Below are 17,099 nucleotides of genomic sequence, written 5' to 3'. Positions count from 1 at the left end.
AGGATTCAAATTGAAAAGCATCAAAAGTAGCAGATCGGCAAGCTCGAAACGCGTCGCTTCGCGCCGCGTTTCGAGCTTGCGGATCTGCCACTTTTGATGCTTTTGTGTGACGCTGTAGTGTGATCAAGTAGGGCGTTAATTTACGAAACAAAACCCTCAAAAAGTTAGAATACGGAGATAGGAGGTTTCTGCCCGACACTCGACGATATCCAGCTACCCTGTGTCCTGACCCTTTGGGCTGTAGCCTGAGTGTAACTCAACTCCCGGGCTGTGTGGCCTGGCCGGTGTGTGTTCCCTCTGGGGTTGTTTTAGTCCAATTCAGCCATGGCCTGGTTCAATCAGTGCTCCACACACATAGACTATGTTCAGACTGGCAGCCCAAATTTTAGTGGCGTTTGATTTTTTGACTGAGATGCCATGCAGTCCAACATTCAGACATCCTGAGATTGACGTCACTGCTCATTAGCATATTCCCGGGACCTTTTTATCAATGGCCCCGCCGTATTCCTGGGACCTTTTGATCATTGGCCCGCCGTATTTCTTGGACCTTTTGATCATTGGCCCGATTGACAGCCAATGAGATGCCGCAATTCGTTCCCATGCCTCTGGGCGAGCGGAACGCAAATCGAACCCACATTTGTCTGAACAGCAACAATCGCATGAAAACATTATTTTAGGGGGTCCTTGAGGGGGGGTTCGGGGTTGTCCCCAGCACAATGAGTTAATATGGCGTCACAATCGGTTTGAACCACTTTAACCCGATTTTATACTTTGGCTACACTACAATAACTGATCTACAAGCTCACACCGCGTCTCCAATGTGACAGTTGAGCTTGTACTGTATGTATCAGCTATTTTCTCTTCTAAAAAAGTTTAACTATGGAGATACGAGGTTTCTGCTCGACACCAGGGACGAAATCCGACCTGATGATCACTTTGCAAATAACAGCGTGAACAGTCAGTCCTATAAAGATCGTATTTTACAAACAAAAGATTTTGATTTGCCTGCAGAAGTCTGAACAAAGCCTTTTAGGCAGGCGGCCAAACAAATACGACTGGACAGCATTCTTGGTAGCGAACAGTGGAGCCCAGAAAATCTTTTGTCTAACCCAACACCCCCCCACCCCCCTCCCTCCCTCCCCTCCCCTCTCACCCTCTTCCTACTATGCCCAGAGGTCCTAATTAAGCTCCGTAGATTGATTGGAGAAAGCGAGTTGGTTTTGGTTGGGTTTTGGAACCGGCGACGGTCCAAACAGCGTAGGGGGGGAAGGAGGAGGGGGGGGGGGGCAATTAGAGGTCAGAAATGAGTGGCCAACATGGCTCATGCTTTATATGGCAGCAATGGAAATAATTTCAGAAATACAAGCAACTCTGTCCAGGAAACCCTCAACAGACATATTTGTGGACAGAGGTAGGTACAGTATATAGGCATATATATATTGTCGCTGTGTCGGGTGGAAACCTTGTATGTCCAAAACAGTTACTTTTTCGGGAAACGGAACAAAATTCTTCAGAAATAGCAAAAATAGTCTCTTGTATGATGAAGTGGGGCATTAAATGACGAAAGAAAGAAACAAACAACATGAAAAGTTAAAATCAGGAGATACGAGGTTTCTGCCTGAGGAATCGTTACTTGTTCTCAAAGCATAATCGAAATATGAAATCGTGTCACAGATTGTTCAAACAATGTTTGTTGTTGTATGATTACCAAGCGTTGCCGATATATCCTTCCAGAAGGGTGTTTTTGGTGATGTGTTTCTTTTTGTTGTTGTTGATGGGGTGACATTAAGCAGAAGAGACAATGAGAAAAGGGACAGAGATTAATTTCCTACAAATGTGCGTATAGATCTCCAGAGAGGGGAATGTGTTTTTTTTCCCCATGCTGCGCCGCAACAGGCATGATTGAAAAGCTGGCAACTGGACTTTATAATTTATTAGAGGTTTCTCTTGTCAGGGAACCTTGAAAGGCATTCAGTAGTATGATTGTTTGTTACTTGGCGGTACTTGGAGCTCAACACAGTAGACTGAGACATTTTGTGGCCGTTGTAGGGGGTCCTTGTGGTTACACGCCAGGGAGAAAAAAACTGGAAAAGAAAAAAAAAAGAAACACAATTGACCAAAATTCGAATGCTTGTCGCAGTTTTTGGATGCTGTCATGGCGGAAAAAAACGGGGGGGGACTAGAAAGACCTTGTACGGGCTATTGTGTGACTGAGATTACTTATGTATTTCTGATGTACTGTAGCCGGCCAAAATCAAGGACATCTGTCTGTTTTTGATCATAGTAAAGCTATAAGTGTCTTTGACGATGTTTTGATTGTTTAAAACTGTTGTTGAATATCTGTCTCTGTCTGGCGGAAACTGCTGCTTTTCGGGATTCAAATACAAAAGCGGCAAAAGTAGCAGATCTACAAGCTCGAAACGCGCTGCGTTTCGAGCTTGTAGATCTGCTACTTTTGTGTGACTTTTGTGACTTTTGTGTGACTTTTGTGTGACGTTGTAGTGTGATCGAGTAAGGGTGTTAATTTACGAAAAAAAAACACAAAAAGTTAGAATATGGAGATAAGAGGTTTCTGCCCGACAACAGCGATAATATATGTTACTGTGTGAGGTGATACCGGAGCAAAAAGCATGCATCTCCCAGCTCATGTTTCACTCCCATCCTCCCCATCTCAGTCATCATTACCTAAGTAAAAGTACCAATACCACAATGTAGAAGTGCTCTGTTATACAAGTAAAACTCAAGACTGTACTCAAAAGTATTTGCATCGAAATATATACTTAAAAGTACCAAAAGTAAAAGTGCACGTTATGCAGAATGTCTCACGTTTTCAAAGAAATGCGTCAACAATATTTTTTTGAAAATACCAGATCTACAAGCTCAGATCAGCTCTTTTCGAACGGATGAAGTAGAATAAAAATAGGGCTTAATTGGTTAATGGATGTTTTGCAATAATAGCGGGTTTGGGACATACAAGGTTTCCCCCCCGACGGCAACGAATATTAGAAACTCCCTCCAGACGTATGAATGATGGTCTTGTGAAGGATACGAGAAAGAAAGCAAGAGAGAGAGGGAGAGAGAGAGAGAGAGAGAGAGAGCGAAAGGAAGAGGAGAAAAAAAAAGAATTTCGAAAGTCTTGAGAGAGAAAAAAAATGGAGATAAGCTCCCCAAGTGGTTGCTTATTTTGCTTTGATTATGGTATGTCTGGGGAGAACTTCGCGGAGAGAGGGCCGCGCACTACAAACATTTCCACATTCCTCCATAATTGTGGAATTCTGGATGAACAATGTGCCACATATGCAAAGCCGAAACAATGGCTGTGAGGTCTCGCATTTATTTTTCTAGCCTTCACGCCTGTTACCACTTAACGTGTAGTTGTATTTAGGAATCTGGCTAGCAGGGGATGCGAGTTCTAGAGCTGCATGCATGCTCTCTGCAGGAGCAAGACAGTGTCTCCACCGATAATAGCCCCCCCCCCCCTCCCTCTCTCCCTCCCCATTTAGCTGAGGGAGATATTTAGCATTGTTTTCACAGTCCTTTAATTTCAACACTTTTTCTTTTTTGGCCGGTGTTCGATATTATCCGGGGGCGGGGGGGGGCATTTCTTTCAGTGTTGCCATGTCTGCTTATTATAAGCAACTTTTGGGCTTGTTTTTCTGTACAGTTGCTTGTAAATATTGGCAGTTGCAGGTTGTAGGTTGTTTTTGTGGGTGGGTGTGGGGGGGGGGGCTTGTTTATAAAGTGTAGATGCGTATTTGAGATAACTTCCTAATGTTGTTTTTAAGTCAGTGGCTCTCAAACACAAATTTTCACGTCAAGGAACCCCAAATGAATGTTTTTGTCCGCAGACCCCCATCTGAAAATATGTCTGTGCAAGGGACCCCCATACAAGATTTCTTTTTCAAAATGTTTTTGAAAATAGCAGATCTACAAGCTCATGAGCTTGTAGATGTATATTGGTTTAAAGTTTAAAGTGCTCATGTGGCCATATAGTCGCTTCTTTTGGGCTTGTTTTTATAGAACTGGTTGCTTATTTCTCTCGCAAAATCTGGCTACACTGATTTCTTTGTGGACTGATCACTACCTGCCGCTCAAGTCTAGACGTATAGGATGGAAGACCCATCCCCAGGAATATCAAAGCTCAAAGCCCATACAGCGATATTGCACAGTCATCATCAACATCCCAACCAAACTATGTCAAAATGCAGCTGATCCTGATTGAAGCTAGGTAAATCATAACGCAGATCTCCAAGCACTGCTTCCTCACTGCTGCATGGAAAACAAGCGTATTCATTATTGTTGCATGTCGTCGCTGTCGGGTGGAAACCTCTTATCTCCATATTTTAATGGTTTATGTTTTTTTGTAAATTGACGCTCATACTACTACAGTGTCAGACAAAAGCATGCACAATAGCAAATCCACAAGCTCAAAACATGTCGCAATCGTGACACGCATTGAGCATGTAGATCTGCTATTTTTGAAACGTTTAGCAAAATGTAGCCAATCTTTTAATATATATATTTTTAAGCGAAAATTTGTAACTAAAATCTTTGCTTCTGGGAGGTCCCTGGAACACAATATTTTGAGATGGGGGTCCACGGCCAAATACATGTCATTTTGGGGGTCCTTGACATGAAAAAGTTTGAGCACCACTGTCCTATATACCAGTGGTTCTCATACTTTTTCATGTCAAGGACCCCCGAATTGTTTTTTTGAATTTTTTTTAGAGCCATGACACAACCCCTTGTAAAACCACCTGTTTGTGCTTCACCTGTGTTAGTTCTGCTGCTTAAAACAATCCTCTGGAGTCGGCCATATACCGCCCGCACGGTCATATTTTCTATTTTAACTCATTCACGTGTTTTTGATGAAACTAACATGTTAAAAATGGAGTTTGAAGTTATAATGGGTTTGTATAGGAAGGGGGCGTGTCTGATAAAATGAATATCAAATATCTAAATACGGAATCAAGCAACGTAAAAACTGTCTAGGGGGGGCTCACAAAAGCCTGAGTAGACCATGAAATCACCCAAAGTTTATTGTCTGACAGGTGTAAAAGAGCGGGTGCAAATCCCACACAAGCTCCGAAACGTTTTGCATTTTGTTGCCGTCGGAAACCTCACATGTCCAAAACTGTTACTTCTCAGGATTTCTAAATTCAAAAACGGCAAAAGTAGCAGATCTACAAGCGCCGCGTTTCGAGCTTGTGGATCTGCTCCTTTTGATGCCCTTTGAGTCTCCACCGGTCATCAAATTTTTGGCTTATTAGGAATGCGACGAAAAAAACCCCCCCAAATCTCCATGAATTCAGGGTTTCATGCATGGTGTGTTATTGATAGAAAATAAGGATTTTTTTGGGGGGTGAACTACTCCTTTAAAATATTTTTTGCCACAATAATAAAAAAGGAACAGGTCTTATGGACATACAAGGTTTTTCCTCCTGCGAGGGGACGATATCCAGATTCCCATGAAGCACTGACACACAGTGTCAACCTCAGAGGGGACACAAGCAGGGCGGGGGGGGTGGAGGGGGGAGGTGCAAGGTACAGTTAGTGAGTGTATATATTAATAAAGGTAGGAGATGAATGATGGCTTTAAGGGGGGGGGGGGGGGGGGGCGGAGTGTTGACTGACTGGATGACAGGTGAAGCCAGGGGGCCCCACGACGGCAATTTAAAAACTGCCCTCCCCCTCCCCCCCAGATGTACAGTATGTACAGTATATACAAGGCAACATTCATAGGCTAACACAAATTCTGTCGTTGCCGTTGCCAGGCAGAAATCTCCATATTTTAACTTTTTTTGTGTTTTTTTTTGTGTGTAAATTAAACCCATTAAGACCTGGGACGCATCTGTGTCACTTTCTGATTTGAGCTAAAAAAAAAGCATTATTTTACACTTTGGCTATTCAAAAATAGCAGATCTACAAGCTCGTAGCGCGGCACCGAGTGCCGCGCTACGAGCTTGTAGATCTGCTATTTTTGAAAAATCGTGAAAATGTGTGCAAATCTTTGAATATATATTGTTTTAAAGCGAACATTTTTAACTCGAATCTTTGCTTCCTGGGGGGTCCCTGGAACAAAATATTTTGAGATGGGGGTCGGCGGCCAAATACATATCATTTTGGGGGTCCTTGACATGAAAAAGTTTGAGAACCACTGATATAGAAACACACGTTTTTTTTCAGAAAACTGTTGGGATTTAGAAGACATTTGTAGAATCGGCTTCAGTCCGTCTTCCTACTTGATCATGCTACAGCGTCACACAGAAGCATAATAATCTGCTATTTTTGCTGCTTTTGAATTTGAATCCTGAAAAGTAACAGTATTTTGGACATATGAGGTTTCCACCCTGACAGAGACCATATATATATGGGTGTAAGTGGATGAAGTGGTCATCCCCCATTTAACATGTAACAGATATAACAGCATTAACACCACACATCCCCCCCGGATCACCTCACAACACACTGACCTGCACTGACATCATCTCACTGTACACTCTACCATCATCACCTCTAGTCTCTCTCTCTCTCTCTCTCTCTCTCTCTCTCTCTCTCTCTCTCTCTCTCTCTCTCTCTCTCTCTCTCTCTCTCTCTCTCTCTCTCTCTTTCTCACTCTCTCTCTCTCTCTCTCACTCTTTCTCTCTCTCTCTCTCTCTCTCTCTCTCTCACTCTTTCTCTCTCTCTCTCTCTCTCTCTCTCTCTCTCTCTCTCTTTCTCACTCTCTCTCTCTCTCTCTCACTCTTTCTCTCTCTCTCTCTCTCTCTGTCTCTCCTCTCTATGTATCCCATCGCTCTCTCTCGTGTATCTCTGTTCATCTCTCACTGTCTCTCGCTCTCTTTCTCTCTTTCTTTCACTCTCTCTTTCTCTCTCTCTCTCTCTCTCTCTCTCTCTCTCTCTCTCTCTCTCTCTCTCTCTCTCTCTCTCTCTCTCTCTCTCTCTCTCTCACACTGTCTCTCTCTCACTCACTCAACCACACACACACACACAAACGCACGCACACACGCACGCACGCGCACACCCTCTCTCTCTGTTCATAAGTCATTTAAAGTTTCTTCCCAGGACAACATGCCTGAAAAGTGGTGTGTTTAAATGCATGGAAAATCTTCTCCTTCCCCAGTGGCTCATCCATGATGAAAAATACATGATGAGGAGAGAGAGAGAGAGAGAGAGAGAGAGAGGGGGGAGGGGGGGAGGAAGGAAAAAGTTGAGGGGTGTGAGAGAGTGTGAGGGGTGAGGGTGGGTTGTATGGGATGGGATCGGAGAGAGGTGGGGCGGGGGGCGACCAGGCCACTTAGGGATGAAGGGCTATTGGCAAGGAGAGGAGTCTAGCGAAGAGGATAAAGGGATTCTACTGTTGCGCCTCAGCCTTAAACGGCCAGTCCGGTGCGTCACAGGGGTAGGGACAATGGAATGCATGAAGACATGAACGCTGGAGCAACACGGACAATTTAAGCCTTTTATTTATCAGGTGCAAGTAATAGTTGACTGACGTTTCGGTCTTTCGACCTTCCTCAGGAAGGTCGAAAGACCGAAACGTCAGTCAACTATTACTTGTACTTGTTGCTCCAGCGTTCATCTCTTCATGCATCTAGCGAAGAGGATCTAAGAAGGAGAATCCTTATTCCGGGGCTGAACATTTGACAAAAAGTTGTGGCGCATCGTGAGCTTGTACATCGGCTATTTTCTAAGAGATTTTGTTGTGTGGATAGGGAAAAAAAAGAGCGTGCCAAGTACAGTGCAAATCAGGTCTGTTTTACTAAGTATATGAGGGTTTAAGTGATTAGAGCATAATCTGTTATCCATAACTCTGAGAGTGTGCACCCGACATAGTCGGTGTGTGTGTGTTGTGTGTGTGTGTGTGTGTGTGTGTGTGTGTGTGTGTGTGTGTGTGCGCGCGCTCGCACATGCGTACAGGTGTGCTGTGCTTGTGCACTGTTTCTTAACCATTAAGACCTGAAGCCGATTCTACAAATGTCTTCTAAATCCTAACAGTTTTCTGAAAAACGCATATGTTTCTATATCAGTGGTGCTCAAACTTTTTCATGTCAAGGACCCCCAAGATGATATGTATTTGGCCGCGGACGCCCATCTCAAAATATGTTGTCCCAGGGACCCCCAGAAGCAAAGATTTGAGTTAAAAATGTTCGCTTTAAAAGAATATAAATATATGAATTTGCACACATTTTCTCGATTTTTCAAAAATAGCAGGAGCTTGTATATCTGCTATTTTTGAATAGCCAAAGTGTAAAATAATGCTTTTTAGCTCAAATCAAAAAATGACACAGATGCGTTCCAGGTGCGGGGGTCCTTAATGGGGATTTCCACGCGGTCCCCAGCTAAATGATGGATAGGAACCCAAATGGACACTTACATACAGGTCTGTGTAACTCAGGGAGTATACAACAAGCAAATGTAACCAAACGGACCTCATATATAGGGAATGAGACCTTATTATTACCCCAGGGCGAGGGAGTTCAAGTATCTCTGGCTCTTTTTTGGATGGAGTGGGTGCGTGCGTTTGTGTATCCATCTCCTCCCCATTCAACATCTGATGCACGTTCTGTTGTTGTAACGGAGCCAAGTGCATTAGACGTAATTGAAGGTAAATTAGTCGGGCTCTGACCCGTACAGTAGTAGCGGCGGCTTGTATCCACCCCGGCGCTCACTTACTCATCTCGGCATTAAAACCCCCTGACCCTTCTTTCCCCTCATGCCCGGCCAAAAAAGCTGGACAAATATTTTCCGAGGAAATAATGAAATTCCTGAAATTATTAGGAAGAGGGACCTTATATCATCTGTTCTCTCTCTCTCTCTCTCTCTCTCTCTCTCTCTCTCTCTCCTTAACCCCCTGGTCCTCTGCTAGTGTAGTACCCCCCCCCCCCCCATGCCATTGTGTTCCAATCAGTGGTGGACAGTAGTAATCAAGTACATTTACTTGAGGACTAGTACTTAATTAAATGTTGTTGGCTTCTGTCTTGGCAGAAAATTCTTATCTCCATATTTTAAGTTTTTGTGTTTTTTCATAAATTAACGCCCGGTTTGATCATACTACAGCGTCACACAAAAGCATCGAAAGTAGCAGACCTGGGGGGGCACGGTGGCACAGTCGGTAGCACTGTCGCCTCACAGCTAGAAGGGTTCGATTCCCGCCGGCGACGCTGTGGGCACTGGGGGCATGTTTTCTCCTCTGCGTCATCAGTGCACATACCCTAGGTGGGGTTGGCGAAAGGGCCTACTCTGTGTGGAGTTTGCATGTTCTCCCCGTGTCTCCTAGGGTAGTTAATACCCTCACAAAAACATGTAGTAATCCTGGTCGCTATACCGCCTCCCCCATGACAGCCGTGTTCCTTCCACACGTTACGTCCAACTGGGGAAACTCCCCCCTGGCAGGTGACAAGAAGCTCAGTTGGCTCTCATGCATTGAAGGAGGCATGAGCTCGGCCCTGGGCTCCCTAGGCTGGTGGGGGCAGTGTAGCGCCCAGTGTCACTTCGGGGATAAAAATAAATAAAGTAGCAGATCTGTAAGGTCGAAACACGGCACGAAGCGACGTGTTTTGAGCTGCTACTTTTGCCATTATTTATTTGAATCCTGAAAAGTAACAGTTTTGAACATATGAGGTTTCCATCCGACAATACTACAGTATAATATAATATAACCCGTGCAGTCCATGGTCAAATATTGTGCCCACTACTGTACTTTTTGCAAACTGTTAATATAGCATTCAATCAATCAATTTGTCTCTCTGAGATGGTACACATGTTTGAGTGTTGAATGTTTAATGGACCACAATGGCTGTTTTACCGCCTGTATACCTTTAAAAAAACGTAAATAAAGTATTCAATCAATCAGTTAGTACTCACATCATAGATGAGTGCCATATCATAGTTCAACGGATGACTGACAAGATCAAGATAGGGGAAAATAATGATCAACAAGGCATGGGGAATGATGAGTCTTTGTTTATATAGAATAGAACAGTGATTCTCAAACCTTTTAATTTCAAGGACCCCCAGTGTACTATGCATTAGGCCACGGACCCCCATCAACTCTGAGAGTGAACAAAATGGAACCACATCGACCCCTATCAGGGTCCATTTGGTTTCATTTGGTACACTCTCAGAGTTACCAATCATTTAGCTGCATGGGGACTCCCTGGAAAACCCCCTCCTGTGGGTCGCCGGACCTCACTTTGAGAACCACTGGAATAGAAATGGAATAGAATAGAAATAATTGATCCCAGAAGGGAAATGAAAAAAAAAAACACAGCTGCTCTCATCATCAAAGCACAACACAGAAGAGGATAAGTAATAAAAGACATTAACATTGCCATTTGCATCATATCGTGCGTGACACCCCCTCCTTCCTGTCACTTCATTCGTAGAGCGATGATGCCATGTCATTGTCTTTTGCATTGATTTGCATGTAATTGTGTCGCATGCCGCGGTTGTAGAGAAGTGCTGATTCATACCCGACCCGACACTGTGCTCCCTTTGGCCGTCAGCAATACTGTACATAACGTCATATGTGACGGCTCTTGAAGGACATATACTCGCATTAAACAAACCTAACTCCTCTTCAAGGGTACCAAGAAGTGGAACGAACAGAGAATTCTGGGGCCCCCCATTTTCAGATGGGGGGGGGGGGATTCCGCAGCCAAATGCATATCAATTTCGGGGTCCACGAAACCTTTGAGAACCACTGCTATAGAGCGCTAAAATACGAAGTGAACGTGGAGAGATGTGTGTCCACAATGTGCAGGTTAAAGGTTTAGTTCATCCCCAAAAAATCTTATTTTCTATCAATTACACACCCCATGAATCCATGGAGATCTTTTTGTTTTTGTCGCATTCCTGCCAATAATTCGTTGACCGGCAGAGACTCAAATGCAGGTAATTGAGTCTCCTACCGGAGACATAAGCATCTTTCCGCCGGTCATCAAATTGTAGGAATGCGACAAAAACTATGACGTCTTCATGGGGTGTGTAATTGATATGAAAACGAATAGAATACGCACGTCACTTCATTGAGGTGCTGGGTTGGAAGTAATATGAAGAGAAAGAATAAACCCGCACACTCATCTGCTCCAATGTAAATTTATTGACAACGTTTCGAGCCAAGGCTCTTCATCGGGTCAAACTCGAGAAGTGTGTATCTCACCCACTTAAATAGACACCCACAGGTCACGTTATCAATCAGTGGGTGGGACAACATCACAGGGTAATCAGATAGAGAAAAACATCTAATAGATTTTACTATTTACATATCCACAGAGCAACAGTGGAAAAAACACAAATGGACACTTTAATTAATAAAATCTATAGAAAACATATTTTAAATAATCAGGTAAATTAAACTTAGGCAACACAAGTTATAATTGGCTGATTGGAAAGTCCTCATTGATTCCTTTAGGAGACATAGTGTTTAGGGTGTACATCCAAAAAGATTCCCGCTGTAGCAGCAATCTATCAAGATCTCCTCCTCGTCTAGGGCATTCAACATGTTCAATCCCCTGATATCTGAGAGTGTAATTGTGTGTAATTGAGAGAAAATAAAGTTAAAAGTTAAGTTGAACCTGTTGGTCTGAGTACGGTTCACCCTAGAGGGGTTTGAGTTCTTTTGCAGTGATCACATAACATGCATAGTGGGGTTCTCGTGCTCGATAACACAACACCAACCCTTTGGACTAAACGCCAAACGTCTGGCTTCCCAATCTGCTGCCTGTACACCAACAACTGGACCTTCTTCTCCTCCATGTCAGAGATACTGTTGGAAGGATCAAGTGGTTTATGTTTTACAGCTCAATAATGCTGTAACGGCAGGTTCATCTAGCGCCGGTGTTGCTTCACTAAATCGCGTTGATCCCAGCACACATAAACGCGGCGTTGGGCAAACGGGTCACCCAAAGTGGGTCAAAACATCCGAAGGGAATCTAATTTGTGATGCTATGGGACAATTTGGTGTTTTTGTCTTAGATAAGTTCCTATTAGTGTATCTATTGCATGGGGGGCATTGCTGATTTTGCAAAGGCTTTGGAAAATAATGAACCGACACTGACAACATTTGCAACAGATTATCCTCGCCTCCCAAAAGTTGACTAAGCGTGTTGATACTATCAGGCGGGGGACCACCAGCCACGATCTTTGGAGATACGCATTTATGTGTTCGGAAAATTAATGACAGTTTTGCTGCCTGGAATGATATGTTATGGTGATATACAGTTTGATTGTAATCTGTCTGTCTTCCTTGGCCCTGGGTACAGACACGCCACAGTATTCAAATATTGTACAAAATAATAATGATGATGATGATGATAAGACAAAGACAAAACAAAAGTTGGATAATTCTTATGTAAGTCTATCAGTTTATAATCGGAACATTATGAAAACATTTGGGCACGGTTTCAGGCCCCATTGACTCCCATTATGAAATTAAAAGTGAAATATTTCCAAAAAATATGAAACATATGTGGAATAACATGTGTTGGATGTACTGTTGGCCTACTGTTGTGCACAAGAACTTTGGCACTGACCGGTGCAGCAGTTTAGCGAGATTAGCTCCGGACAATCAGACAGACAGGCACACACGCACGCACGCACGTGCACGCACTCACACACACACACACGCACGCACACACAGACTTTCTTACAGAGCCACACTGTAAAAAAGATGGCAACAGCATGTTTTAGTTTGTATTTTACGTTGAAAATAGCACGTAATACAATTATCTCTGATTCTTTAGTTGGGGTTAAGGTTAGTGCTGACATATTCAATTGAAATGCTCATGCTAGTTTTTAGTCACTAATCTGCAATATGGCAATAGGAACAAAAGTGTTAATGTTGTATGTGTAAATTGCTAACATTTTAAAATGATTTCAGTGAATGGTTTAATATTCTGTTTTCACACTGTAAGTCACTTTTTAAACTATTGTATTATTCAATATATCACCATGTGTTAAGACACATTTTGGTGGTGTGAATATTTCCCTTATTAAAGTTGTGACATTATGTCACGATTGAGACTTTAGTGCCTCATTCATTGTCTTGTCTAGGTTTTGTATTTCTATATTGTCACTGTGATGTGAATCCTCATACAGTCCAAAGCAGTTACTTTTCAGGATTCAAATTCAAAAACGGCAAAAGTAGCAGATCTCCAAGCTCAAAATGCGTCGCTTCGCACCACGTTTCGTACTTACAGATCTGCTACTTCTGCGTGACGCATGTAGCATGATCAAGTAGCGTCAATTTATGAAAAAACAGGTTTCTGCCCGACAGCAACGATGTGTATCATGTTCCCTGATCTAGTATGTTCTAGTTCTATGCTCCTGTCTGCCCCAGCTGTATCTCGTGTGTAATCACCACTCAGTGTTTACCAGTCTTGTTCCCCAGTCAGTCACTGTTGTGTGTTTGTGTGTTTATGTGTTTTCTGTTGCATCGCAACGCGTCGACTTGTGAGTGACAACAACTCATCACTCTATTGACATCCTTTTTATAGGCTCAGATCTATGGATGCTCTTAGGCACAAGGAACTTAGGAGCAGTGGTTCTCAGACCTTTTAAAACACATCTGTGTCACTTTAGACTTCTTTGGCTATTAAAAAATAGCAGATCTACAAGCTCATAGCGCGGCACCGAGTGCCGCGCTATGAGCTTGTAGATCTGCTATTTTTGAAAAATCATGAACATTTTTTTTTTTTTTTTCAAAAAACTGTTAGGATTTAGAAAACATTTTTAAAGACGCACTGAAGTGACATTTTCGTTCATTTTATTTTGAAGGTTCAGCCTGAAACGTCGGCTCAACAACTCTAAACCAATCAGAAGGTCCCATCCCTTCAGGCTATGGGACGTTGGATCTCAATCACTTCAGCCGCGCGCAACGCGGCTAGTAGTGTTTGTTTACAAGTGAGAGAGAGACGGCCAGTGAAGCACGTTTGCTACTACCTGGCTTATTTCTAACCTATAATGTTTTCAGATACATATTTTAGTGTGCAGATGAAGTTTAAAATGAGTAATACACTCATCTTCAATGAGATTCAAAACGGAGTATCTCTGTAATTAAAATCAGCTGTGTTTGAAGAACGTGCAGCTATGGGAATCAAACAGGTGCATGTAATCAAGATTCATTTATTTTCATGAAGGCTGCGTTATGTCATCACGCAGCACGTTTTCGTTTACAGGAAGTAATTAAGATTGGCTTTTTAGGGACTTTAGATGTAAAAATCATGGTAAAAATACACAAAAATGTTTTTTTTTTTTTTTTGTCATCTATTGGTAGGTAAAAAAAAACATATTTTTCATTTCACTACACCTTTGGGTTAATTTCAAGGACCCCCCCCCATAACTCTGAAAGTGTAAAGACATGTAAGGGTCCATTTGGAACCCCCTCAAGGAACCCAGCAACCCAAACTCAAAACAAAAAAAAGTAGTTGATATATAGAGCCACAATCATTTTAACCACTTTAACCATTATTTTATACTTTGGCTATTCAAAAAAATAACAGATATACAAGCTCTGCAAGCTTGAACATAAAGCTTCTCTTCCGGGGTCAGAAAACATTTTCAGATGGGGGGGGGGGGGGGGGGTCCGCGGTCAAAATACACATCATTTTGGGTGGTCCTTGACATGGAAACGTTTGAGAACCAGTGCAGTAACGGTGCAGTTAACTAGAAATGAATTGCCCCCTAAAACAAAAAAAACTCTCTCTCCATTCTCCAGGGCCTATTTGGACGTGAAGGAGTTGAAAGAGATCCTGAATCTGGACGGTTCCACTCACCTGAACGTCTTCTTTGCCAACTCATCCGATGAAGATCTGGCCGGAGTCGCAACTTGGCCCTGGGACAAGGAAGCTCTAACACATTTGGGTACGAGTGCACGCACACACACACACACACACACACACACACACACACACACACACACACACACACACACACACACACACACGCTCACGTGTACATTCATGCATGCACACACACCACTTTGTTGGCAGCACAGGTTTGTTGATTTTGAGTAATTACAGTTCAAGCCCCGAGCAGTTTGTGTCTCTACCATCTCTCTGCTCTGACAGGGAGGAGGAGGAGGAGGAGGAGGAGGAGGAGGGAGGTGATAATGAAGCGGGAGTACATGAATGAATAATGCATTGTCTGTGGCTATACTCCTACGTAAACTTCACACTTCCTTTTTACACACTAGGAAGAGACGTTTGTATTATATGCCGTGCAAAGCTTCTGAATTGCATTTACAGAGTACACGTTGTGCGTGTGTCCTCTCTGTCGAGTGGAAACCTCATATGTTCAAAACTGTTACTTTTCAGGATTCAAATTCAAAAGTAGCAGCTCGACGAGCTCAAAACGCGTTGCTTCGTGGCGCGTTTCAAGCTTGTGGATGTGCTATTTTTGATACTTTTGTGACCCTGTAGTATGATGACGTCGGGCATTAATTTACGATTAATGCCAAAACACAAATCACTTTCAAGTTCAAATCAAGTTCAATCAGAAACACTCACGTCAAAGTAGATATAACCATTTATTGCGACAAATGGAATACAGTTAAGCTTGGCGTTAAAGCGCCGCTCTTGGAGATATTCCCTGAATTTTGTCGAAGCATATATTCAGGGAATGCTAAGCAAATCCCCCATAGGGATACAAGGTCAACAATAAGCAATACATTGACATATTATTTTGAATTAGCAGATTAACATGATAAGTATTTGAGCCTGCCAGACTCTAAACAAAGCAGATATACGTGATAATCACAAGTATTTGAGCCTATGCTGAGCCTAGGAGGAGGAGCTAGCAGAATGCATTGGTCAGCAACCAAGAAAGACCTAATGAATACGAAGCCGTATTTAAAGGAACCCCTCGCTAATGCGTGAGTTGTGATTGGAGTATGAATGTGTGATGTAATGACCAGCAGCGCCGTGAATGGGGAATAGAAAGCTGATGTTCAACATCAGCTGACTGACAGCTGATTACAGCTTTGGCGTGCAAGACTTCCGTACCCTGCATGAACTAACGCTATGCTTCATTTAGAACCATGGTTCTCAAAGTGGGGTCCGGGGACCCCCAGGGGTCCTTGAGCGGGTTCCAGGGGTTACCCAGATAAATGTTGAATAGTTAGGAACCAAATGGAACATTATGAGAGTGTACAAATGGAACCAAATGGACCCGTAAGGGTCCATTTGGTTCCATTTGTACACTCTCAGAGTTATGGTGGTCCGTGGTCTAATGCAGGGGTTCTCAAAGTGGGGTCCGGGGACCCCCAGGGCCCCTACATACATCAGCTATTTTCAAAAAATCTTGATATTCTTTGAAAATGTTTGAATATTTTTTACTTTTTTAACACCATATCTGAAAATCTTTTCAGATGGGGGTCCGCGGCCAGATACACATTCATTTAGGGGTACTTGACCTGAAAAAGTTTGAGAACCACTGACTTAGAATATGGAGATAAGAGGTTTCTGCCCGACAGCGACAATATGGAGATATGGAGACAGCCACGAAATACTCCTTTCCCCTGTTTGTTTGTTTGTTTCCTTCTAGGCGGCATCGTTCTAAACCCCTCGTTCTACGGCACGTTCGGCCACACCGACACCATGGTGCACGAGATCGGCCACAGCCTCGGACTGTACCACGTGTTCCGGGGGATATCGGAGATCGAGTCGTGCAACGACGCGTGCCTGGAGACCGAGCCCTCCATGGAGACGGGGGACCTGTGCGCCGACACCAACCCCACGCCCAAGTACAAAGGCTGCCACGACCCCGAGCCGGGCAACGAGACCTGCGGCTGCCGACATTTCACGCACACCCCTTTCAACAACTACATGAGCTACGCCGGTGAGTTTTGACCCCGCCATGTTGTTACTGTACGTACATCTTAAAGGGATAGTTCACAATTTATTTTTGATTGGTGCCAACCACTCCTATATCTTAGCCTGGCGTAGCTAGACTATATCACTGCGTGGATATGAGTCTGGTGCTTCCACGAGGACGTTTTTCTTCCCAAGGGGCGGGATCAAAACAATAGCCCTCGACGCAATTGGTTAGACCTACAACCAACTACCAATCTCAACTACCAGTCTCCCATATTCGAATACTGA

The 17,099-nt window shown here is 43.3% G+C and overlaps 1 protein-coding gene across 1 annotated transcript in view; it reads left to right on the top strand.

The window, feature by feature from the left end:
* pappaa (pregnancy-associated plasma protein A, pappalysin 1a) overlaps positions 1–17,099 on the top strand; it is a 198,169-nt gene that overhangs the window by 14,652 nt on the left and 166,418 nt on the right. The window contains exons 3-4 of the mRNA XM_084047141.1: positions 14,717–14,862; positions 16,543–16,836. Of these exons, the coding sequence (XP_083903267.1) occupies positions 14,717–14,862; positions 16,543–16,836 (440 nt within the window). The remainder of the gene's footprint in view (positions 1–14,716; positions 14,863–16,542; positions 16,837–17,099) is intronic.

The sequence above is a fragment of the Gymnoscopelus microlampas genome, assembly GCF_963454915.1.
Source record: "Gymnoscopelus microlampas genome assembly, chromosome: 21".
NCBI lineage: Eukaryota > Metazoa > Chordata > Actinopteri > Myctophiformes > Myctophidae > Gymnoscopelus > Gymnoscopelus microlampas.
This window is presented reverse-complemented; position numbering and strand designations above follow the sequence as displayed.